General features: G+C 39.2%; 1 protein-coding gene across 14 annotated transcripts in view; it reads right to left on the bottom strand.

Moving 5' to 3' along the window:
- The window catches only part of DYM (dymeclin), a 210,324-nt gene that overhangs the window by 173,251 nt on the left and 11,630 nt on the right, over positions 1–25,443 (bottom strand). For 8 of the 14 annotated variants that reach the window (XM_015653511.3, XM_015653512.3, XM_033511405.1 and 5 more), the window contains 5 exons: positions 15,962–16,014; positions 15,214–15,307; positions 13,792–13,928; positions 7,371–7,443; positions 7,011–7,115 (listed from right to left, as the gene is read on the bottom strand). In XM_015653511.3, coding sequence (XP_015508997.1) covers positions 7,011–7,115; positions 7,371–7,443; positions 13,792–13,928; positions 15,214–15,307; positions 15,962–16,014 — 462 coding nt within the window. The remainder of the gene's footprint in view (positions 1–7,010; positions 7,116–7,370; positions 7,444–13,791; positions 13,929–15,213; positions 15,308–15,961; positions 16,015–25,443) is intronic. The other 6 variants (XM_019005302.2, XM_015653515.2, XM_033511410.1 and 3 more) reach the window with 2 other exon arrangements.

Here is a 25,443-nt window from a genome sequence, read left to right as displayed (position 1 = left end):
ACTTCTCTTCGGGTCTTCCACCAAGAACATTCATTTTATTAGATTTATTTTATTTATTAACTTTAGTGGCAAACTTATAAATTATAATCATCGAATCCTAGACTGGTTTGTGTCAGACGGGACCTTAAAGCTTGTCCAGTTCCACCTCCTGACACAGACAGAACACCTTCCACTAGACCAGGTTGCTCCTAGCCCTACCCAACCTTTGCCCAAATACTGTTTCCAAATGATGCAGTCACCCCACATAGAACAAGAGCTATGGTCCTGTTGAAACCACAGCTCCCTAGCATCCTGGCATCTGCTTTATCCATCCAAAACCATGTGGATGACCTCCTATCAGCATCACCTACCAAGAACTTCAACAATCTACCTATGTGTCACCATCCTGCTGCTGTTGGCTTCTCTCCAAGGCCAAGCACGACTCACAAGTGCTTTCTGTGCTCCCCAATCATTCAGCTTTGTTCCCTGCCTGTGAGAGAGGTCTGTGACAGAGGAACCAAGGTGAAGCAGAGAGGCACCATAGTGGAAAATCTCAGCTACAAACTCCAATTAACACTCTGAAGGCACATGCTGTTGTAAACACTTTAATTACTCAGTGAAATGCAGCTATTTCTGTATCAGCACATAGAGGCTGAGAGCTCATAAATTATTTCACACCTATAGAGCAAACAGCCTGAACAGTCAGAAACTAAACTCCAAATTTCAACTCCCACCCCTAGACCGAGCCCCCTCCCTGTTCAAATATTTTCCTGAACTTTCACCCAGCCAGAGCTGTCTACTCCGAGTATTAAAAGGTTAAAAGGTAACCCATTTTCTAATTTAGGAGAGTTGCCAAAAGGGCTGATTCATACAAAAAGTCTCAAATCATACAGGAACCAGGTTTCATTTCCCTGCTTCCTGAGGGCCCACCAGAAAGGTGAAAGAGGAGTCACCACAGAGGATAGGATCAGTTTTGAAAACTGAAAAGCAAGTACAATATCTGGCTATCAGTCTCAGGATACAAGTACAACAACTCAAAGAGAACATAATCTTTCCTCTTGGAAACAGTCCTAATTTTACACTCACTGATGGCACATATGCACTGTGGCAGCTGATAATGCTCTACACTCATTACAGCTGACTCCAAACATTTGGGAGATGTCCCAAGGGAGCACTCAGCAAACACTGACTGAAAGAAGCAAGCATCTCTGGCATTTTATACTGCATCTCCCCCATACTGGGTACTCTCAACTGGGAGAAGAAAAGGGTGAGAAAACAAAAAATCCCAGAATGATTTGTGTTGTAAGTACCTTAAAAATAATTTCATTCCACCCTCTCCCATGGGCAGGCACAGCTTCCCCTAATCCTCCAAGCCCTGTCCAGCCTGGCCTTGGACACTGCAGGGATCCAGGGGCAGCCCCAGCTGCTCTGGGCACCCTGTGCCAGGGCCTGCCCACCCTCCCAGCCAGCAATTCCTTCCCAATATCCCAGCTGGGCCTGCCCTCTGGCACTGGGAAGCCATTGCCTGGGTGCTGTCCCTGCAGGCCTTGTCCCCAGTCCCTGGGCAGCTCTCCTGGAGCCCCTTTAGGCCCTGCCAGGGGCTCTCAGCTCTCCCTGGAGCCTTCTCTTGTGCAGGGGAGCAGCCCCAGCTCTCCCAGCCTGGCTCCAGAGCAGAGGGGCTCCAGCCCTGGCAGCATCAGCAATATGGAAATACTCTAAAGGTAGTACCTAAAGGATTAACATGATAGCTGGACTCGAGATCCTTTTTTCACAGACCTGTTCCTAAACACCCTGAGACTATGCGACTTTGTATATTTTCACCTCGCTGATATTTCTTTCTTCCCTCTACAGATTAAATATACTAGAAGAAATTCTGGACTTTGTAATGTTGCAGGGAGAAGCTGTATTATTCTTTATTTGTTTTACATATCACCCAGTCTTGCTACTAATATCCAATTAAACTAATTAAAAGACATTATTTTTCAAACAACAGAACACAAGAGAGCAGCCGAAATTCCCATAAAAATGGATGGCTGCGGAGACACCCAGGTACAGCTTCCAACCTCCAGGAAAGAAAAGATGACCCATGTGATCAAACACCTTCATTAGACCATCTGAGAGTTCTACACAAAGCCAAACCACAGGAATCATATCCTGCATTTCAGTGATGCAGCCCAAGTGAAAGGCAGACCCGCTCCACAGCCTCTCTTTGTCTTGGCTGTTGAGACCCAAATATCTGCAACCATAGGTTTTTCAACACCCATCATCTTTTGTGAAAACAGGGCTGAAAACCGTATCAGGAAGCAGATTATTAGGAATTTGATACACAGCATAATATACAAAAAACAACAGACCTCTGATACTTTGCTTTGAGGTGAGGAAGTTTGTTACAAATCAAAGTGCACCTAGTGGATAGATAGGCCATAGAGAAATACAGATCTAAGTCTAAAATGAAACTAGAACAGAGTAAGAATATGTGATATAGATAAAGGTCCTCCTACTCAGGATATCTGGACACTTAAAACACAGCACATATACCATTAGAAATAAGGATATGAATGATTAAGAAAATCTTCCAAATACATAAAATATGTTTTATTTGCTGCACCACCCCAAGGTGCAGCAGCAAATAAAACTTCCTTTACATGAATCAGCTCCCTCCTAAACAGAGCACAATAGTGTTAAACTTTGAGGCTCTTCAAAGTGAAGCAACACAAATCTCTCTCAGTTTGGATGCTTTCGCTCCCTTCGACTTCAGTTTCAACAGATGGAAGTTTGCCTTTGATGATTAGACAAAGTTGCCAAAAATGCAAAAGTCACATGTTTCCCAAATAATGGAGCTACTACAATCTTGATAAAAATTCCTTGAATAGACTCTTTTTAAAAAGCATTATTCTGACCTGTTCTTTTGAAAGTACCAAAAATAATTAAAATATGGAACTCCTGAGCTAGAACAGAAAACATTTATCTCTTTGCTGCTCACACAAGCAAGAAAGCATAAACATTTCTCATCATCTGGCACCTTTCCTACACTGCAGTTATTTTGTAGACCTTTATAATCAATTATATTGCCTTTCTTCTGCCTACATTTAACTTTTAAGCTCCCATAAAATGCAGCGAGCATCCCTAAATGAGTCAAAACATTGTCAACATTTAAATTTCCAAATAACTAAGACTGCACCCTAAAACAACCATAACTAGAGAAAATAAGGGAATGTAATAGAAATATCAACTAACTTGTACTGGCACCACAGGGTGCTACTTAGGAGTGATGTAACTAGATCACAGTATTTCATTTCTCCTCCACATGCATTTATAGTTTTTAATGAAGTGAAAATGCACTGATAACAACCAGATGTTCAGTTATGGATACAAGCTCTTAACAAGCTGCTGAAAGAAGCCTTTATAATTTAAAGCTTTAGGAGCTCCATCCTGCAACAAAATGTTAGCAATACTTAATATGTAGAAGTCATACAATTAAATACTAACATTGTATCTTTTTGCCGACTATGCAGTTCAAATCATTAGTGTACACTCTTGAGTGCTAACATTAGCAAAACCAAAGAAAAAGCAGAGTATCCATAGCACACCCAAGGGAACCATAAATCAAACATCAACATACAAGTGTTATAAGGGACTGCACAAGTCTAATTGTTGAAACCTGTATTTTCTATAAAATTAAACCTGAAACCTTTATCCCTGGTATTTTGTACAATGCAGCACAGCCTGTTTTCAGAAAGGTAATTCAAGATATTTTTAATAACTCTCAGACACAGCACCACAATGTTACAGAGTCCCAGAGTACCTATTGCAACCTATTTCTGCCTTAAAGCACATTTGCCTTTTCCAATACAAACTAAATTTAAGGAAGATTGTCTTAAATTCCCTGTAAAAACACTGAGACATTTCCAGAAATGCTCTGCCTCCCAGAAAGGCTCAGCAGACTATCCCCACTGCTGCCCCGCGCCCCCCCCCCAAAAAAAAAGTTACATTTCATAATAAGGGACAGAGATTTGACATTTATCTTCTTCCACATCCCACACCATCCTTATTAATTTTGAGAAACACAGTCCACCTGCAATTTCTAAGTATACCGTAGGTTGTTTTGTAGGCAGAAATGAGCTTATTCTGCCAAGGCCAGTAACTGAAGCAAACTCAGAGGTGAGTGACATCTGCCCATAATCAGAAAAAGACTGGAGCCTTCCAAATTCAGTGTCCCTGCCAAGCCCAAACTTCTTACAATTAGAATCCCAGAATGGTTTGAGTTGGAAGGGATCTTAAAGCTCATCCAGTCCCACTCCTACCATGGGCAGGGACACCTTCCAGTGTCCCAGGCTGCTGCAAGCCCCATCCAACCAGTCCTTGAACACTGCCAGGGGTCCAGGGGCAGCCCCAGCTGCTCTGGGCACCCTGTGCCAGGGCCTGCCCACCCTCCCAGCCAGCAATTCCTTCCCAATATCCCAGCTGGGCCTGCCCTCTGGCACTGGGAAGCCATTGCCTGGGTGCTGTCCCTGCAGGCCTTGTCCCCAGTCCCTGGGCAGCTCTCCTGGAGCCCCTTTAGGCCCTGCCAGGGGCTCTCAGCTCTCCCTGGAGCCTTCTCTTGTGCAGGGGAGCAGCCCCAGCTCTCCCAGCCTGGCTCCAGAGCAGAGGGGCTCCAGCCCTGGCAGCAGCTGCGTGGCCTCCTCTGGGCTGGCTCCAGCAGCTCCACGTCCTTGTGCTGGTGTTGCCCAGGGCTGGGGCAGCTCTGCAGGTGGGGTCTCACCTCAGCACAGGGGCAGAATCCCCCCTCCCCTGCTGCCCACACTAGGGGAACAACCCAGGGCAGAAGAGTTTCTGGGTTCCAGTGCACATGGCTGGGCCATGTCCAGCCTCTCAACAACCTCTCAGCTATAACCAGGATGTACCAAAATCATTCTCCACAGAGCTGCTCCCCAAGCAGCCTGGAACAACCATGTACCTGCCTGCAAAATACCACACACAGGTATCCCAAGCACCTGACATGACATTCAGAAATGGAAGGAGTGTGAGACAGCTGCACAGGTACCTCTGTTCCTGCATTCTTAACATAGAGATGGCCTTCCATGCTTTAAAAAATAATTTTACAGTTTCAGTGAAGGAGAAATATATAAGCTTTAACTGGGATGCAGTTATATTCAGACATCAGCTGCCAGCTGTATCTACTCCTTCACCCAACTGCCTCTACAGAGCCCAAGGGACACAATCCTCTGTTTAAGGCTATTGAATGCTCCTAACAAAATCTTTGCTGTTCTGAAAGACACTTCGAAGACCAGCTCAGCATGGAGATTTTAATGGTCTGTCACAACAAAAATTCATCTTTAGTAGTATCTTTACAGCTAGACACTCTGTTACAGTGCCACTGCAAGCTGCCAGAGCTATCTGTTCTCTCACAGGTGATCCTAAGTCCTGACACAGAGATCATTACAAGTTTGAATATTTCATGTGTTCCATTCAATCTACCCCTTCCCCAAATTCACATACTGGGCTTGCAGTTCTCTTGGCTCATTCCAGCTAAAGACAGAAATGGACTACTCCCTTGAAACAAAATAGGAAAGAATCTCTAGTAATTCCTGACCAGGGAGAGGGAGATAAGCAAGAAGTAAACTCACTATGAAAACAATCCTGATCACTCTCTTGAACAAAATTAATAAGAAAGTAGTACTTTAAAACTCTTATGAAGAAGATAGTTGGATTGTGTATTAGAGAATGCAAGTATTCCAATATCTCCTTTCCCCTACCTATTTCCCTTCCGATGATACGGGAACAAAATTCTTAGTTAAGGCACTATCACATTGTAAAACATGTTCTAGTGATAAACAAGACAATAATAACACATTTTTCTAAGTGTTAGTATCTATTAGCAATCAGTAACATGCTGTTTCAGGAGAAATGCAGCTAAAAAAACTTATTTGACAAAAAAAACAACAACTAACCACAAAACAAAAATCTTCCACATCTCTGTCTTATGAAATGCAAGTTTTTGATATCGCTGAATATTAAATATGGACAGGCTTTATAATTTTATATTTAATAAGCCATTTTAGCAATGGATTTTATAGTAATACAAGAGCTTTCAGCAGCTGCTTCCACTTGCAGCAACCACATTCACACAGAAACAGAGATGCTGACAGGTTCACTTGTTGAAGTGGGTGAGCAACAATCACGCCGCCGTATTTTCTTCTACTGGAAAGGCAGAATAAAGGACACTGGACTACACACACACATGGGTACTTCCAAGAAAGAAAAATAAAACCCTGCAGGATTCATGAACTTGCCCATATATCACAGTCCCTTCAGCCCTTTGTACTTCCTCTAATCTGCTCCAAACAAAGCGTGTATCTGTTCCAGGAAGTCCTGACAAGCTCTGTGGAATGACACTCTGAATCACACCACTAATTCATTACACTCTACCTACACAAATCCCTCGCATTAACATTGACAGAGCTGCATTTAATGACAGCAATGTTTCAAAAAACATTGCATCTTTGTCAGTTTTCCAACCAAAAGAACAATCCCAGCTGCAAGATAGCAGAACTCTATACTACACCGTAACAGACAATCTCAAATTCCTCCAATGCTGCAATGCTTCAGCTGGGACAGTACGTTTTAGACACAGACTACAACGCAATTTAACATTACAGACACTGCTCACTCTACTTTTATTAAAGGGAAAAAAGTCAAAATTCATCAGAACACTTCCACAAAAGTGAAAGAACACTTCTTTTTTTCCAAAGAACAAAGCATGCTCTCCTACATAAAACACTGAACTATGTTTTATGACATATATCCCAAAAAGACGTGGAATCAACATCTCTCAAATAGAACAGATGCATGAAAAAAACCCATGTAAACAAATCTGGAGATCTACAAAAACATTCCACTTATTCATTTCTCTTGTCCCTTCTTCAGACATCAATTCACTGGAATTTTAGAAATCAGTATTAAATAGCACAATATGATTTATTTTTGCAATTTAAACCCCCACAGAACTGCAGAAGAACTTTAGTTTTCACCTTACTGCATACCCCAGAGCTGAAGTGACACCTCCACTGTACCTTCCCCTGTACCATGAGCACAACCATTTCCACCAGTTACTGTCTGTGTGCTGACAGGGGTACCTGAAACAAATGGAATAACTTCTGTTGATGGTTTGAACTGGGTGTGAGACGTTCATCATGTACTTCTTCCAACAGAATATTCAGGGCTGGCAGTGGCAGCAGCTTATCATTATCTGTACTGCTCCATCACATGGAACATTCAAATACAACTATTTAAACATTATAAACCCAATACTACGAGTTTAATATCCTCTTAAATGCTCAGTTTATAAAAGAAGACTAAGGAAAAAAAAGAAAATGAAAAGGCCTACTTACAAGAGGGGAATTTCAACAATGAGCTGGATGAGGCAACACAGCAACTCTTCTATGAGGTCTTCACACTCTGTTCCTAAAAAAGAAACAAAGCAAAGGATTTCTGGGTTTTCAAATACCAAAATAAAGCAAAGATTCAAATAGTCAAATGCAGATGATCAATATCTTAATTGAGGAACAAAAACTAGAAGTTCTAGGGTGTTAAAGGAGATTGGATTTTTTTTTTCCTGAAATAGAAAGCACTTGTGATTATTAACAGGGAAAATGTTGATGACTTTTTACTTTAAAAATAAGTAACTAATAACAACTGTATAAATTAAATGAGATGTGGGAATCACATTGTGGGAATGTGCTAAATTTAGCACATCACGCCCTCCTTTACTATTTACAGAAGATTGTATTAAACAGTGTTATTACTAACAGCTGAAGTCATCACTAGTGACTTCTCACTGGTCCACAGTTAAATGTACTCTCAAAATTCCCTACACTTCACGTACTTCCCCATTCTGTTTCTTAAACCAAATTTAAGAATAATCAGAGACAGTTTAATTTGTCTAATATACACTGAGCAACATTATAAAAGAATGTAGCTACTGAGCTGTCACTGCTGCTCTAGAGCAATAGAGGTACAATTTTTTCATGAATACAAATTTATTTATTGAGGAAGTTTTACAAATTTCAGTGACAAGTTGGTTCATTTTAAAGGAACAGAAATCATCCTCTAGGTAATAAAATGTATGCAGTGGTTCAGAATTATTTAAAATTTTGCAACTATTCTAAGCAATAAAGCTGGTGATGTTTTATACCAGTAATTTTTAAAAGCAACTCTAACAAAAGGCTTTAAGATTCACTGAGGAAAAAGCTTATCAAACTACTTGAAGTCATCATATAATACTAAAAATTCCCAGAAGATAAATGTATTGGCTCATGAGGATTTATTCTGCTTTCAAAAATAAAATTATGATGAGAAACATCCAACATCATAAAGAAGTGGAGGGTTTTATAGCACTGAATGGCATAAGAGTGGCAGAGCTGATCCCCTGCATTACAGCATTGCAGCACAATAATTACCCAAACGCCTGTTTATTTTGTATTTTCAAATAAATAAGTCCTGCCATAAACACAGCTTTATAGCCAGGTTACAGTGGTGTCACTCTGTTTAACCCATGTTTGTTCTTGAATCCAGAACTCAATTTTAAGAAGCACACCAGGGGGAATATTCACTATAAAGCAAAATTATTTCTTTCCACAATCAGTTTATTAAAAACACATTAAAAATTGTCACCTAGTGAACTGCACATTCTAAAGGAAATCAGTTTTTTATCACGGAAACATGGTTTCCTTTATATAGAATCCCCCATGAGTAACACAATGCAGCTCCTGTTAGTAAAACCAAGAACTGCTCAGAGTATTTAACCTTGGACAGAAACCACAGCCAATAATGGAGCACGGATAATATATTCTAAAGTAACTTGAAAGTGGCATTTTCCTAGGGCTTTCTGAACCTAGAAAATGCTTATAAAGCAGGACTGCTACTAGTTCCCAACAGGTACTTGGTTTTTCTCCTAACAAAAGAAAGTGAGAAGAAAAAGGTTAAAAAAGTAAAATGAGTGCATTTTTAAAACATTTTTCCCTCCAAACTGTATGCACAACTCATCTGAACAGAGAATAAGGTTATTTGAATATGAAAGAAGCTTTTCCCTCAAGACAATATTCAAAATAAAGCAAGAAAACACTGGGTTAGCACAGTCACGTACAATGAGAGACATTATTTAAAATAAATTTAAAAAAAAAGCTTAATTGCTGTAATCAATGTCATTCAGCTACAATAATTAATGTATCCTTTTCCCAATTGGGGCACAGACATTCTTGTTTAATTTTCATCTTGCCAAGACAATGAGGAGAATGCAAGCCAAATCTATAACGTGAGAGAGAGCCATAAATACAGAACACTGTGTTTTCACAAACAATGCCTCTTTCAATAGCAGGATAAAGACAATACACACAAGATTCATTCACATTAATAGATCCCATACTTGGATCAAAGATCTGTGAAGCTTTAGGGAAAGTCAGTACAGGGTGAACATGTCCAGATAAAATTAGAGCAGGGAGAGGAATCATAGGTGTATCCTCTAAACTCCACTGCAGAAGCAACTGCAATTACACAGGTTTTAAAATGTCCAGTTAAAAAAAATCACCATTTTTTCATCTGCTACATTTAAGTCCTCAAATGTGGATTCTTTAATTTTGCAAATAATTTGATGGATTTTGACTTTTCAGGTGGGGTTTGTTTGTTTTGGGTTTGGTTTACGCTTCTAAAATTTTTCTGTAATACAGTGCTTTTCATTTGTTTTTACTTTTTCAAAGTTACACTCATTACTGACACTGGATTAGCACACACTACACAGGTAAAATGGCTCATGCAGAGGAAAGCAGAGATGCCAAGAGGCCCCAATTTTAAAATCCCATCTTCCTGAGAACCTACCTACAACGTTGATAAGACCTGATCTGGTGGATGTGTTTAACATCAATAAGATATTCGGGTATAAAAAGGTATATCCTCATCTTACATGCTACTTGCTTTTCTGCCCTGTTGCTCATACAGAACTTGGACACAAATAATGATATAAATAATTCCTTACAAAACAGACTTATGGCTTCCATAGTTTTTGTGGTTTGGTCTTCAACTCTAATTACTCTAAAAAACTTACAACTTCTACTTAAGACTGGTAAAAATGAGTACATAAATTGATTGCCTTCCCTCATTTCCTTTCTATGATAGCTGAACACTTCTGAAATTGTTTAAGGCTTGGAGTAAATGTGTTGTTATTTATTCCCTACTCTATGTCCTTAAATTTGCTTTAATATGTCACAAACAGCCCTTAGTAGCCTTGTTTAAAAACTTTTCTACAGATAAGGAATAAAACTTCCTACTACAGCTCAGGGAACAGGTTCAATTAATTGATGGTCAGATTTAAAATACAGTATTCAGCATGTGTTCTCTTACACCTCTGAGTCACCATACAGTTAAAGACTGAAAAGAAAATATGGGATACAGACAGTGGAAAGATGAATCACTTGTCCTAGTCAGACTAACTCCAGCTTCAGCTGAGCAGATGTTGAGTCTAGTTTGGGATTTACTGATTTCAAGAAATTTTCAGGTGAATCTTTAAGTAAATGGGTTTAGCATTTCTGTGGATTTTCCTGCAATCAAAATTCTGCAATATTCTCCAAAATTATAAGCAAATTCCAGTTATGTATGAAGAGGCAAAGGCTGCACTTCTTGGGCTAAAGAACCATCTGAAACTCCTCAAAAAGAATACATTTCTATTAATGGTAGGCCTTCTCTTGAAGGAAATCAATAACAGTACTATTAGCAGGGACTCAATCCAGAGCAATTTATTCATTAGGCTAAAGCACACCCATGCACTCAAACCTCAAAAAAAAATCCCATTTTATGACACAAAGCACAACTGCACAGCTTTCTTCTGAGCCTCAAGTACAGTCTGACAGGAAAAAGTACGAACTGGACATGCAGAAAAAGTGAAAGCATATGAACTGCAAAATCTGGGAGAATTCTTCCACATAAGGCAACTATATAAAATGCTACCTGAACAACTGTGCTTATGTCATACAGTTTATATTTCTGAGCAGTCAGTCACAGGGATATTTTCCATACACAGGACTCTCACAGATTATAATTACAAATTTCTCCCTGACACACCAAATATCCCAGAGCAGGTGCTAATGAGGTGCCTGATTGCCATGTGAGCATCCTGATGTGCTGGCACTGCAGTTATGTGCTCTGAGCTTCCAGGTGCTGCACTTAAATCAGAGAGTATGGCACCAGAAGATATTGTCAAATCAGAAGGATAAAAATGTGTTGTTCATAGAGAAACAAACACCACGACAGAGTGATTTCAAAAGGAGTTGTGAGATTATCCTGAAAAGAATAATAACCTTTTCTCAGAAGGCTAAGAGATAGAGAGGTTGTTTGTGTTGTTAGGTGGTTGCACTGTTCTTTCCATGAAATATAGAAACATCGAAATTCAGACATTGTATTAAAACTTTTTTTTAATATGGATATTTTATTTACGTCATACAACTCAAATAACAGTGTCTTTTATAAGGCTTGTTTTATCATGCTTACAGTTGAAAAAGTATAAATACTACCAAGCTCTGGTAAATGAAAAAGATTGATGACTTGATGACTAAGAATTTAGTTTTTAAAAAGCCTGTTCACCAAAGTTAGTAAAATTTCCATGAAAGTACTAATAATTCTATGTAAAATTAAGAGGACTATAGGAATAATAATATTATATTAAAATATTAATAATATTATAATAATAAGTATATACTAATAACAGGAATATTCCGCTTTCCAAAAAGTAGAAATCAAAAATTCAAGAAAGCTATACTTAATTATAAAAATACAAACAAAACAACAAAACACTCCTGCTCACTTTTAATAGGCCCTAGCACAGCTACAGTCTATCACAATTCATTCAGGATACTTCACCTTCCGATAGCTGAGCATAAGAGCAATAGGAAGGTATATATACCTTATTACCACCTTTTGTAGATATTTAAAGTAAGATTTTTAGGAATCAAACCAAGTGGCTAAGTAACCTCAGCATATAATGAACTTCAACACCCTGAGGAAGTTCACAAGAATCATCTCCAACTGGAAACCCGAAGAGGAGCCAAGGAGCAGCTCATTTCCTGTCTCACCAGCAGACCACACACAATTACCTTCCTAATCAACAATATCCCATGAACAATCTGCTCAGAGGTAATTGCTAAGTACATTTGCCATCAATATGCACAAAATTATTGCTAATAAATGTCACTGCAAATTACAGTCAAGTGCTACTAGACATGGTATAAACATGGGTCTACCCTGGTGACAACAATCACTTTCCATACCACACTGTGAGGAACTCCCAGTGCAAGGAATAAAGATCTCAGGGGTTCCAGCTGACAGAAGTCTCAGCTTTTCCACCCATCCCACTGTGGCATGCTGTACACTGAAGCAAGAGGTGAGCCATTTTTTTAATCCAGGAATAAAGCCACAGGCAGTCTGCAGGGATAGCTTACACACAATCAGATATTCTTTTCCAATGCATCAGCGAGCTGACTCCCCTCCTGGAGATCACTCATCACAGTTTAAATACATTAAACCATTTCAACATGTAGCACTTAATCCTTTGGCACCACAATTCTGATTTCCTCAGAGCACTGGCAGGCGCCAAGGAGTTAAACAGATTTTAATGAACAGTTTTCACTGTTCAATGAGCAAGCAGCAATTCAGTGTTCTCAACACGTGTCCTCATTGCAGGAAACCCACAGTCAGACACTTTTGGTTGTTCTCACACCATCCACTCACACTGCTCTAGCATTCTGAGACTTTTTAGGCTTCATGCAACAAACAACATGCAATTACACACTGAACATTACTTAGACTTGGACTTGGCAGTGCTGGGTTAGCTGTCTGATTTGATGATCTTAGAGGGCTTTTTTGGCCTAACTGACCCCACGATTTACACCAAGGCCAAAGAAATCAAGGTTCCCAGGCAGCATTATCCATCATGCACTTTGTGAGAGCATCTTGATACAGAGCTACACAAAGATTTGTGGCAGACGGTGTTCAGATTGTCTTTCTGCTGTAATGAAACTGATTTTGAATGCATTTGTATTATTCTTATTCAAAGACAACAGCTTCTTCCTTGTACATCTCTCCTGCCATCTTCCATCTCATGTAATACATACTCCACTTCCTAGACATGAGCCTATTTTAGTAATTCTGCTAAATTCTGTGACTGTTCCTGTACTCCTGAATAAGCTATTGCCCCCAAATTAACTTTTAGCAATTTCTTTCTCAAGGGATCAACTAACCATAGGACTGTTACTTTCCTTCACTAGATCCCTAAAAATGGCATTAATTCAACTCTGTGGCTGCTGTTGGTTTATGAAAAATACGTGAAAATATGCATTAAATTGCAATATCAATGTTCCAATGTTCATATATGATCACCTTCACCCCAGTTCTGTTCTCTTACTCTGATGAGGCCCATAACCACCTTTCAAACTGTATGAAAATCACTAAAGCTCAGGTAGGTCTACAGCACCACATCTCAACAACTGTTCAAAAAAAACCAGATTAAGCTAAACCAAACTCTCTAGTAATTAATTTCTGGTTGAAAAGCAAAGTTTGGGATTCTGAGTCTAAAAAAATCATGGACTCGTGGAATTTAGACCTAAAGCATCTGAGAGAAAAGACCCTTAAGATTAAGTACAATGATAACCTAAGTCACTAGTCCAGCATTAAACCATGTCAGTCAGACAGGTGTGTCACATCTACAAACATAGGGACATTTAAGTTTCTCATGGGATGTTTGTCTCACTAGCACTTGTGTGTACCCACCATATGAGCTTGGTCCTGCTTTCTCTTCATAAGTAAAATGAAGTTGCAGCTCCTCTTCTGACATTCGACTGATGAATACTTTCAGCAAACAGCAAATAATGAACAGTGCATTGTGAGCCTGCCAGATAAAGAGGTGGCTAGAAAAGAAGCAGGAACAAACAAAAATCAGTAATGCTTCACCAGCAAACATGCATCAAAAACCACAAGAAAATAAACATCAGAGTAGACAAAGTTCTACAGTTGAAGCAAGGAAAAGCCAAAGTGTTTAAGCAGGGAATCTGGAGTTGATGTTTCAGAAAACAATGGGAATGTATTTGAAAGTAGTTTAGAAAATACAACCATATCCCTATACAACCTTATCCCTAACTACATTTGTACCATTAAAAACACCACAGTAGACAGAACTCTGAGGAGCTCACCAAACAATGCAGCAAACTTCCAGAAGTCTCTGGATGCTATGGACTCCAGGCACACAGACATTTGAAAATTTCTAACAGGTTTAGACCTGAAAGCTTCCTGGCTCCCTGAACCTTAGCCCTTTTTCCAGGTAAATAGCCTTCAGGGGACAGTAGGCATTTATGGGCTTCATGAGCACCATATAACAGGATTTTCTTATGCAAATGCACAAATATTTTCCAAGCTTTCTGAATAAAAGGGAATACAGCTGCACTAATATTTTTTGAATCCCAGTAAGCAACTGCTGGGGAGCCCATGGAACAGCATAGAGTCAACTATAGCACAAAGCTGTACTTTCAAGATATTTTAGGATTAAAACAGCAATAGCTATCTGGGCACAAGTAACTTCTTACTTTAGATGCAAGCAAAAACTTGATGGCAGTCCTGGGAACAAGGAAGATTTCCAGCCCCAGATATGATGAAAGTGGGACACTTTGAGTGTGTGTGAAGGAACAACTACAGAAAGCCTCCTGCAAAAAGTCTCAGTGCTGCACAAGTAACCTCTTGAGTTCTCTCCTACCGCTGAAAGGGGCAAACAAAATCAATGGAAGCTGCATGACATAAGTTGAAAGCTGTATTTTGATACATATTTATGTATTTATAGATATTTAAAATATTTCCAAGATAGAATACTGGCTCATACATTAAGTTCAGCTAAAAAGTTCAGATAATTTTTAAACATCTCTAAGCCAGTAGTACCCATAGCTTACACCATTTATATAAAAATGTGTTCATCTAACAAACAAATATGTATTTTTCCCCAGTAATCTACTTACCTATTACACTTAATTTCTGCATTTAGAAAAGTACTAGACAATGTGTTCTGTTCCAAACAACAGTTTAAGAGAATTCTAAGGTTTGGTTTGTAAGCATGTTAATTAGCAGAGTGAAAAAATTCAATAGCTAGCAACAAAAGGAACATTTAAAAAATTAAATGGCACATGCAGCTCTTTTCTGGGAACTTACTTCTGACATTCTGCTGAAATTTTTAACTCTTTGGTTCTAGAAAGAAAGACTTTAATCAATGATCCAAGGTTTCCTGTTCGAGGATTCTTCTCAACTACATGAGGAAAAATAAGATACAATCATAAAGCATGCATAAGATGACATTATCTACTTCAAATAATACATAGAATCAAATCAAATTTCAATGTCTTAAATATTTCTAAATAAAGCACAGTATGTCTTGTTTTTCTGTAGAGGCATTCTTCTTTCAAGATTCTCCAGTACATGGTTTACTAGCCCATAATTGTTCTCTAAATACTATTAATCCCAGATTTAAAATATCCCAAACGTGGGATACTCATATTGCTTCCTTTCCCAGACTTGTCTGCAGCACAACAGCCTCCTGTCAGAAAATTGGGCAGATCGTCTCAACTACCTTTTACCTTCTTGCAACACCACTGATCACATTTATATCATCCCTTCCTTTTATCCTCTAATTCTTTCCCCTTACAGATCACCTTAAATGGCAAAGGGAAAAAGACATAATAGAGATGGAATTATTTGTTTCAAACCTTACAGTTATATCAAGTTCTGCAAAACAGTTAACAGTGGAAGTAAAGGTTTGGGATATACACAAACACACTCTTTAACTGTTTTAATCTTACTAGGGCAACATATACAAATAGAACGCTAAAGGCATGAATGTGCACAGGGATGCTGTTTCCCAATTTTTCTGGTAAAGTACAGGGAAAAAAACACAAGGACTCACCTAAAGACTTACAGACTGAGATTGTGGCTTCTTCCAAGAGCTTTAAATCAGCACTAGATAGGAGGAAAAGAAAACAAAAATAGTTACACAAGCAATTGGGTTCCTGTAGTTGAAGTGAAAATTCATTACAAAATGGTAATAAAATTTTTCTATGAAGCACTTAATTTTAGTCATCCATTAGCTCACTGAGGTCAGTTTGTCCAACCTCTCTGCTCAAGCAGGATGTCCTACAGCCAGCAGCTCCAGACTATGTCCAGGTGGCTTTTGAGAATCCCCACAAGCTCTCTGAGCAACTCATTCCAATGCCCTGGCATCCTAACATCAGGCAGTGCAATATTCTTTTCAACTACAGCAACTATAAAACAGGAAACTAATATTCAAAAGTGAATTGTTCATCAGAGTGAAATTATGTCGGTGTCTTCTCCGAGGGAACAAGGGACAGGATGAGAGAAAATGGCCTCAGGCTGTGCCAGAGGAGTTTTAGATTGGATATTGGGGAAAATTCCTTCATGGAAAGGTTTGTCTGGTCCTGTCAGAGCTGCCCAGGGCAGTGGTGGAGTCCCCATCCCAGGAGGGGTTGAAAAGCCGTGTGAATGTGGCACCTGGGGACATGGGCAGTGCTGGGAAATGGCTGGACTCATTGGGCTTCATGGGCTTTTCCAACCTAAAGGATTCTGTGATTCCATGAGCATTTTATTACTGCTAGTTTTGCAGCTTTAGTGCTGCCATGCTCAGTTTGGTGTTACTCAAAGTACAAATAGAACAGCAGCCTACAGAAAGAACTTGAATTTTTTTTACAAGAAATTTCACATGAAATGACGCACTTTTAAAAACATGAATAAAAGAAACCTCAATCTGACATTTAACCTCAAGCTATGCAGCTCTTGCCTTTTAACTAATGTTATTATACTAGTACAACAATCACATCAGATACAGCAAATTGTTTGTAACTTCATTAATTGCCTCGTGATACGCCTCAGAAAAACATCAACTCAACAGAACAATAAAGCACTAAAGCAAAACCTGACAGCAGCCACTGAAACCACACCAGCTGCGTCAAACACATACTTCTGACCTACCAGTGCAGGGCAAATGATCCTCAAAAATAATCCTTAACAGATGGGAAAACAAGACAAATCATCAGATATTGTGTTCAATGCCACACTGAACAATACAAATATTAATAATTAAAAGGTACCCTGCTCCACCATTCTCATCATTAATTTTTTTTCCTTATATTTTGCCTGAATCTGCCCTCTTCTAGTTTAAAACTATCACTTCTTGTCATATCATGAAGGCCCTGCTGCTCAGTGTTTTGGAAGAGATGGTAGAGCCTCTGTAAGACTGAACATATAGCCTGACCTTCAAGGACTTCTGAAGTTCAACAAATTAAAGGACAGTCAAAAATATTTAGCTCAATGCTTGCAGTCATAACACAGTCCTCCTCTCGTTTTCAAGTCCAGTGAAGTCTTTTTAAATTTACATGGTAATCCACTTTACACCACACTATTGAATCAACCTGAGATTATCAGCGGTGCCGTGTGGGAAGCTGTTAAACCAGCTCCAGTGCTGAAAACCCTGTGGAGCCACGCTCTTGGAAACTGTGGAGTTTGAGCTCTTCCCCAACTCATGAGGACTAGAAGATACTGTAGAAAGAGCAGTCAAAATAATTATTTCAAAACCCTTCAATAGGAAACTATTCAAGATAGAGACATCAAACAAATTACGTTTTAAGATGCCTGCAAATTTTCTTGTATATCAGACTAATTTACTGTGTAGTGAGCTGACAGCTGAGACAGCTCTTCACCTACAGCTGAATATCCTAAGACAACTTTAGATTATGCAGATTGGCTCGTCCTGATATCAATTACCAGCATTCATTCGTCTCTTACAAACTGCTTTGAAACACAAGATTCAGAAAGAACAAACTTACACTTTGATATATATCAAAAACATTAGGCTTGGTCTCAAAGGTGGTTTCTTGTTCCAGCACTACAAACATGCAGAGTAATTAAAAACAAATGGTATTGAGCAAGAACACGCCACCAGCAACTACGGACAACACAGTTTTCTAGGTCTATGTGACCTTACACTCTTTTAAAAAAAACAAAAACTTCTAAATTTGCCCAGCTGGCTTCTTGTCATCAGGATTTATTCCTTCCAAAGACCTGGCAGGCAGGGAGGGTGAATACTACAATGGACAACAACTCAGTAGAGAGTTCTTAGGTACTGAAAAATCATAATCTAACACAACATGACCCCTCCCACTATCCAAAGGTCCTGGGGACACAATCAGAGTGGTTATTGTAATTGCTCCAGGATTTAAACCATAAATGCAGACATTCAACTTTGAATTATGGTTCATTTTCTCCCTAATTTCTAAGGCTAGGTTTCAAAGTATAGCATTCTTACAGGTTTTTTTCTTCTCTTTGAGTTATTAAAACCCACACAAAGTCCTCAAAAAAATTCCACAGAGTTGTTTAATTTCTACAAGTTGCCAGGATCAAAACCAGTGACAAAGCAAGCAAGGCTTTCAGATCTTCAGCAAAGCTTTTAACACTCAAGTAATTCTTTTTCATACTAAAGAGAAGTTTAATGCTTAAAAATTAACTACAGCCCACTGCCTCTTATTCATACAACATGAACACAAAAGTGAGTTTTGTGTTCACACTCAAAACTAGGTAACAGCTACTGCAAAATTTCAGTTCACTCAAAAGAAACACCTAGTGAGGGGGAATTAGAGCAGAAATACCAGCCCAATAGACACACACCAGTAAAATACTCAGTACCGTTCCACCCCCAAGGATGGATTCATGGAGACAATATCATGGAGGAGTACAAATATAGCAGCTCATTCCTAAGTAACTTGGGCCAAACTTAGCAGTGACTTTCCTTCGATTCCTGGGTAAGAAAGAGAAGTGAGAGACATGGAAAAAGCTGTCAGGGTACTTTCTTGTGAAGAGACAGAAGGTAAATTACATTAAGATTTGGGTAGAAGATGCCAGAGTCAAGATTCACAAGGTGGCACAGAAGAAAAGGTACAACCAACTGTGGCGCCGACTTTTCTCTACAGTCCTGTAAAAATTATATCTGGTTAATGAATGAACATAAGAATGGAAACTCAACACTGAAACATCTGTCCTTTAATTAAGCCACACAGAACACTGCTAATAAGTACTTGAATTGTATTTCAGCTCTAACAAGAGCAAGGACTGATAAAGTGAAGCTCCTTCACTGTAGTGATCACAAAAGTGCCAATTCTCTCTGAAAACCCTTACCTGAGGAATATAGACTACCCTGCTGTCAAACACCTGTCAAATACAGGTCTGGAGCACAAGCCTGATGAGGAGCCACTGAGGGAGCTGGGAAAGTGGCTCAGCCTGGAGAAAAGGAGGCTCAGGGGGCCCTTGTGGCTCTGCACAACTCCCTGCCAGGAGGGGACAGCCAGGGGGGTCGGGCTGTGCTGCCAGGGAACAGGGACAGGAGGAGAGGGAACGGCCTCAGGCTGGGCCAGGGGAGGCTCAGATTGGATATTTAGGAAAATTTCTTCTTGGAATGGGCTGTCCAGCCCTAAAAGAACTGCCCAAGGTAGTGGTGGAGATGCCATCACAGGAGGGATTTAAAAGCCGTGTGGGTATGGCACTTGGGGACATGGAATAGAACACATAAAAGTAAAGAACAGGTTTGTTAAGGATGGAGTGTAAAATATTCCCTGCTCTATGAGGAACATTTGATGTATTCACAACATGCAGCAGACTATCTATTGCTAGTAATAAACAGGCAGTAAGTATGGAAAGTCAACTCTGCCTGCTGCTTGATGGCTGTGCTGGGCATCAGCAGAAGGAACCCAGGAACTCCAGTAACATCCAGGAGGCTCTGTCTGGACAAGACACCTCTATGGAAACTGGTCACACACATATGGAACAAACTCTGGGGGTTTTGGGGCCCTCACAGGAGCTGTGGCTGTCCCATTCCTGGAAGTGTCCAAGGCCAGGTTGGACAGGGCTTGGAGCAATCTGGCATAGTGGAAGGTGTCCTTGCCCATGGCAGGGAGGTGGAGTAGGATGATTTTTAAGATCCCTTCCAACTCAAACTGTTCTGAGCTTCTGTGACACCAGCTTCAAGCCACGGACCTTTAACAGCACGATCACAGTGACCTGGGTGAGTTTACACATGTACTTCAATTGGCACAACCTGCACTGAACCACCTTGCTTTCAGGGAGCAGTACATATTTACATATTCACCAGTTCTACAGTTTTCCAAGAAATGAACAAAAGGTGTCACCTGATGTGGGGATTCAAACAGGCTGTCAACATATGGGGCAAACAGAATAGATTGAAAGCAGAATATTCTTAACTATAGGGACTTTACTGGCTCACTTGGATACGAGCAAATTTGTAAGGTGTGTTGTTGCTTCCCACACACTTTAGAGAAAAAAATTCCAGGCTTCACAGGAGTTCCTCCCCCATTCTGTGATCTGATGGCCAGTATTTTCAAAGTACTTGATAAAAAAAAGAAATTATTTTATTTGCTTTTCTTTTATGTAGAAGCTAAGTCCACAACTCTCAGCAAAACTAAAATTAATAACAGTGAAATTTGCTTCCTTGACAGCACAGCCATGTTTTTAGAAAATTGGTTTGTCTTTGTTTATTTTAAAGGTATCCAAACAGGAGAGGTTTTACAGTGGCAGTGATTATTTTCTGTAACATCTTAACACCATTTAATTAGAATACTTTGCATACCAATTGTCACTAAAAACTGCTCTATACACAGGCAGCATCTGTGTGACAGCAGCTATCACATATCAGTGGTGAAAGTAAAGAATAATCAAGGATAATCATTATTTCATTGGGATTTAGTCACTTTGTGTTTGCAATCACTCATCAAAGTGATAGTCCAAAGAGTTTCTTCATCAGGAAGTTAGTTTTCTGTACAAAAATCTCTTTTCAGTAAAAGTGGGAAAGAATGGCAATTTGAACAGTCTATTAATCAATAAAATGTCATCATTTTCATTGACTGAAGATTTTTATTTCTGGCTTCTTAGGACCAAAAAGAAGGATTCTGTAGTCAGCTTTCTGGCACGTCTTGTAAAAAACATTATGTCCAAAAAGAAGAGGATGAGGGAAAAAAGAAAAAGGAAAAAAAAAAGAAACAGTGGCATTACAAATAAGATTATTTTTAAATGGTTGAATTCAGCTGCCTTACTTTATAACCATCAGTCTTCTGCAAAAACATAATTATTAAGACAGTGAAGGTTGTTTCCTGACAGCAGTCAACTTTGAAGAACATGGTTTTATCTGCTTTTCTTTTAACAGAACCACAACATGTTTCAAAGTTGCAGTGGCTTCTGTGAAAGTATCTCACATAACAAGAGAAAGCATAATTGGCCAAAAGCTGCAATTATAAACATACTCACATCACAACACCTGCCCTTAGTATGGTAAGAAAAAGATCCAAGCTAAAGCAGACAAGTACTCCTCTAAAAAAGGAGGGGGAAAAACCAAATCAAGTAGATTTCCTGACAGTTTTTCCTGAAAAGACCTTTTTTCTTTGCCACTGAACACAAAACAGAAGAACCAGCCCATTTACTAAATTCATACTGTGAGAATGCTGATTTTAATGGACTAGTTGGAGGACAGACATCAAAGAATATAAGGCAGCATATGATTTATTGTACCATTTGAAAAATGTACCATGTTAAGGCAACATAAAAGCTTCTCATTTTTATGTCTTTCCATTAAAGGCCCACGCGCATTATTCTTGTATCAGCAACTCATTAATAACTCTCAGGAAGGAACAAAGCAGAACAGTAAATATTAAGCACATGATTTTCAGCAAGTTCTGCTTTAGTTAACTTTAAGTTTTCCATCAGAAAATAATTGTAACTAATACCACCACTAAGGAGGAGGTTGCATTCTTGGTAGCAAATCACAGAAAAGCCAGACAAACACAGAGTCTGACTAGACTTGGAGCTAACACTCCAAAGCAAACCTCATAGCTCTTAATCCTGACAATAAGTAAAAAAATAATCCAGAAAATCTGTATTTAATTTTTCCTATATCCAAACACCATTGGATTGATAGGTCAGTCACCTAAAGTATAAAAGTGGCAGATTTAATAGGTTTTATACAATTTTAATTCAGCTCCACCAGTCCCTTTAGTGCAACAAATAAGGACCCATGAAGAAAAAAAAGATGAAAAATAGCATGAAGGAGTATGAAATTTGCATATCAAGTACTTTCCTGATGGCTGAAACCAGAAATGTCTCAGCAGTACCTGCTTAGCACGCATAATTTGCTTTACGGAAGAGGATATCACAATAAACCTTTTACAGTGAAAACCATGAGGCAACCTACAACTAAACTGCTGGAAGCTGTTCCTCTGACTGTCATTTATGTCTGCACCACTTATCTGCTCCCATTCCTAGACCGTGAAAGGCCCTGGTGGCTTTCTTTACCTGCCAGGTACCCAGGCTGGCTCTGGCTGTTACTATTCACTCAGGGCAGGGGAGTCAAGGGCAGTGAGCAGGGATTCACCACCAGCTCATTTCTGATTACTGACAGCTGATGTTCTTTCTTAATATTTGCCTAATTATTAAGAAAAGCAACAGTATGAGAGGAAGAATAAGCAGCCCAGAAAGGCAGAATATTAGACTCCTTGCAGGCAGCTCTGCTTTGTCCACACACTCTCCTGTTCATTTTTGGATGGCACAGCAGGTTTAAGCAATCCCACCTTTTAGCTCAACAGGCTGCTGTGCCCCAAAAAATCAATCCCTCATCGTGCCAGAATTGTTTTGTGGTGCCAAGCTATGAATCACCATAGGGAATTATCTTGGCTGAAAAAATAAACACTTCTGCTGTGTTTTCCAGATAGATTAGTTCCTGATTAAACCCACAGAAGAACAAAATAAACACTGGAAGAGATAGTGAAAGGGCAGCAGCATCTTGCATCAATGTTGCTGATAGAGATACAGCAACTTTGCAGTTGGCAGCACTGGCACTTGGCAAACTTTATTCCCTACAGAAAACTACCTTGTGCTTTTCACAGAAATAGACCAAAAAGTCAACAGGAATGAAAAAATAAAACCCATTAAAGAAGGAATGGATGAGAAAATGAGCAAAGCTAAACAATTTTGCATGGAACCAGAAAAAGAGAGATTAACACATTCAGTCAGGTAGAAGTCAGGGAAAAAACCAAAAGGGAGAACCACGAAGATGAGACATGGATAAAAGGACAAAGAGATCAACCAAACTGAAAGGGGAAAGAGAAAAAAGCAAAAGAAGGACAAATAAAGGAATACAAAGTGCCAAGACACACAAAGCATATGAAAATGAAGACAGCAGAGCACATAAAGTGGTGCTATTTTAAGATCTGGTATCCTGTCTTCATTTTTCTCAGAGCAGAAAGACAGTAATTCCCCATCTCTCAATCCAAGACACAAAGACTACTGTTCCACAGAAGGTCCAGCTATATTTGACACCTGGGATCTACAGTACCTGGACTAACATGGAACAGCTTCTGTAAAGCAAAGCACTAGTCACAAGTTCCTAATTAGAAAAAGCATACATGGAAAACAGTTAAAAACCCCACAAATTTACTTACACTCACTGATTCACATTTCCCTTGGAAGCCTTCCTTGCAGAAGCTGTTTCCTTGCTATGGCCAAGACTTCCTGACAACAAGGTAAATTTGTTGGGCATCTGTTGCTGAAAGGAGTAAATCTACCCTAGCCCAATCACTTTCCCACCTTTTTAGTTTTTGCTTGGATAATTTAGGTTTGGATGATTGCTTTCCTTACCAACATTAATTTTTCTATCACCTTCTCTTGTAATGTTTTCCTTTGCCTCCTCCCCTATGATACTGACATATGTAGAACAGAATAATGTGCAAAGCAAGCACCCAGAGAAGACAGCCTGCTTTAGATAGATCTTTTACTCTGAAGTATCACCAACTGCCTCCAGAAAATGCATCACAAAACTTACACAGTTCCAAATAATACTTGCAAACAGCCACCAGTTTTGCAAAAGACAACTGGGAAAAGTGAATTTAAAAAGAAAATAAAACTGCAGAACTCTGTCCTTTATGACAGGTGAAAATTGGCTCCTTTCCACAAATCACAAACTAGCATCCTGCTCCTGCCACTTAAGCCTCATTAAAAAAAGAGTTAACTTGGTAATTTGGAAGATTTCAATCTCAGAAATTGACACTGACCTCTATTGTTCTATTCCTGAAGGCAAGGTTATCTGATATAGACAAATGCTGAGGGTGCTGTGCAGCCAACATCATCCAATTTCACTTGCCAATGGCTGTCTCAGGTAGATGCAACTAAATGCGAAATTTCTGTTTCCTTCCAATACTAAGCTACAGAAAAGATGCTTCTGAAAATATTTCTCTAGCTCCCAGGCAAGAGCACCATCTGGTGTTCAACTAATTAAAGTTTTCAACCTGCATTTGGATCATTTTATTGGACTGCTTGTCTTTTTAATTATGTTTCTTGCTTGAGGTTTTTTTGTTTGGTAGGGTTTTTGCTTTGTTGATTTGGGGGGTGCTTTTTTAGAAAATTTATTCTGCACTGGATCTGAATTCTATGAAACAGGCATAAAAAAGCTGCAAAACAAGCTAAGAAAAACTCCTTAACTTTCACGGGGGAATGAAGAAAAATAGAACCAAAAGAAATCAGTGGGGTTTTATTTGTAACTAATCACCTTAAAAAAATACAAAAACCAGAGTATTATATAAGTTCTTAGAATATTGTCAATCTCATTACTCATGGATTGGCTGTAAGTAATTCTTGTCTTCAGGGATCTTAGAGGAAAAACAACTGCTAGCTCACACCTCCCAATTCTGTACTGCTCTCTACCAGCTTTACAGCCCCCCACAACACTATCCCCTCTTCTTAACCTCTGGCTATTCTCTCCAGATAGAAGCGAAAATACTTCCTCCTCCTCACTCTTTTCAAAAATAGCACCAAGTAAATGCCTCCTAGTTTATTTTCCTTAACCATTTTCCATTCCAGCTGCCTGAACTGTCACTTACAGAGAAGCACCAGTTTTATGCTGAAAACTGTAAAAATAGTTTAAGTAACACCTTAAGGTATTAAAATCAGATTGTTCTTGTAAGACCGAGAATTAACACACAGGCCAAGGAATTTAGCAATGGAGTTGGGTTAATAGAAGTTACAGGAACTTAAATTCTCTACCTCAGGAGATGTGCTATGGATCCTCTAAAAAACAGTGATTTTATTTATACCCACACCACATCCTGGAATGAAAAGATATCCAAAGTTTGAATTTTAGGTACTTAGAAAATATCTTTATGGAGAATACACACCAAATTTCTTTTTAAAATGCAAAGAGGGTGAAAAAAAAGCCATGCAGACTAAGCAACTCAAAAGCTAACCTACAATTAAATCATGCAAGAAGTACAATTCACTCTAAATTGAGAGGAAACATCAAATGCTGGAATCTTCAGCAAATCCAGT

Source organism: Parus major, chromosome Z, assembly GCF_001522545.3.
Source record: "Parus major isolate Abel chromosome Z, Parus_major1.1, whole genome shotgun sequence".
NCBI lineage: Eukaryota > Metazoa > Chordata > Aves > Passeriformes > Paridae > Parus > Parus major.
The sequence above is the reverse complement of the archived record's forward strand: the minus strand, read 5'-3'. Positions and strand labels throughout refer to the sequence as shown.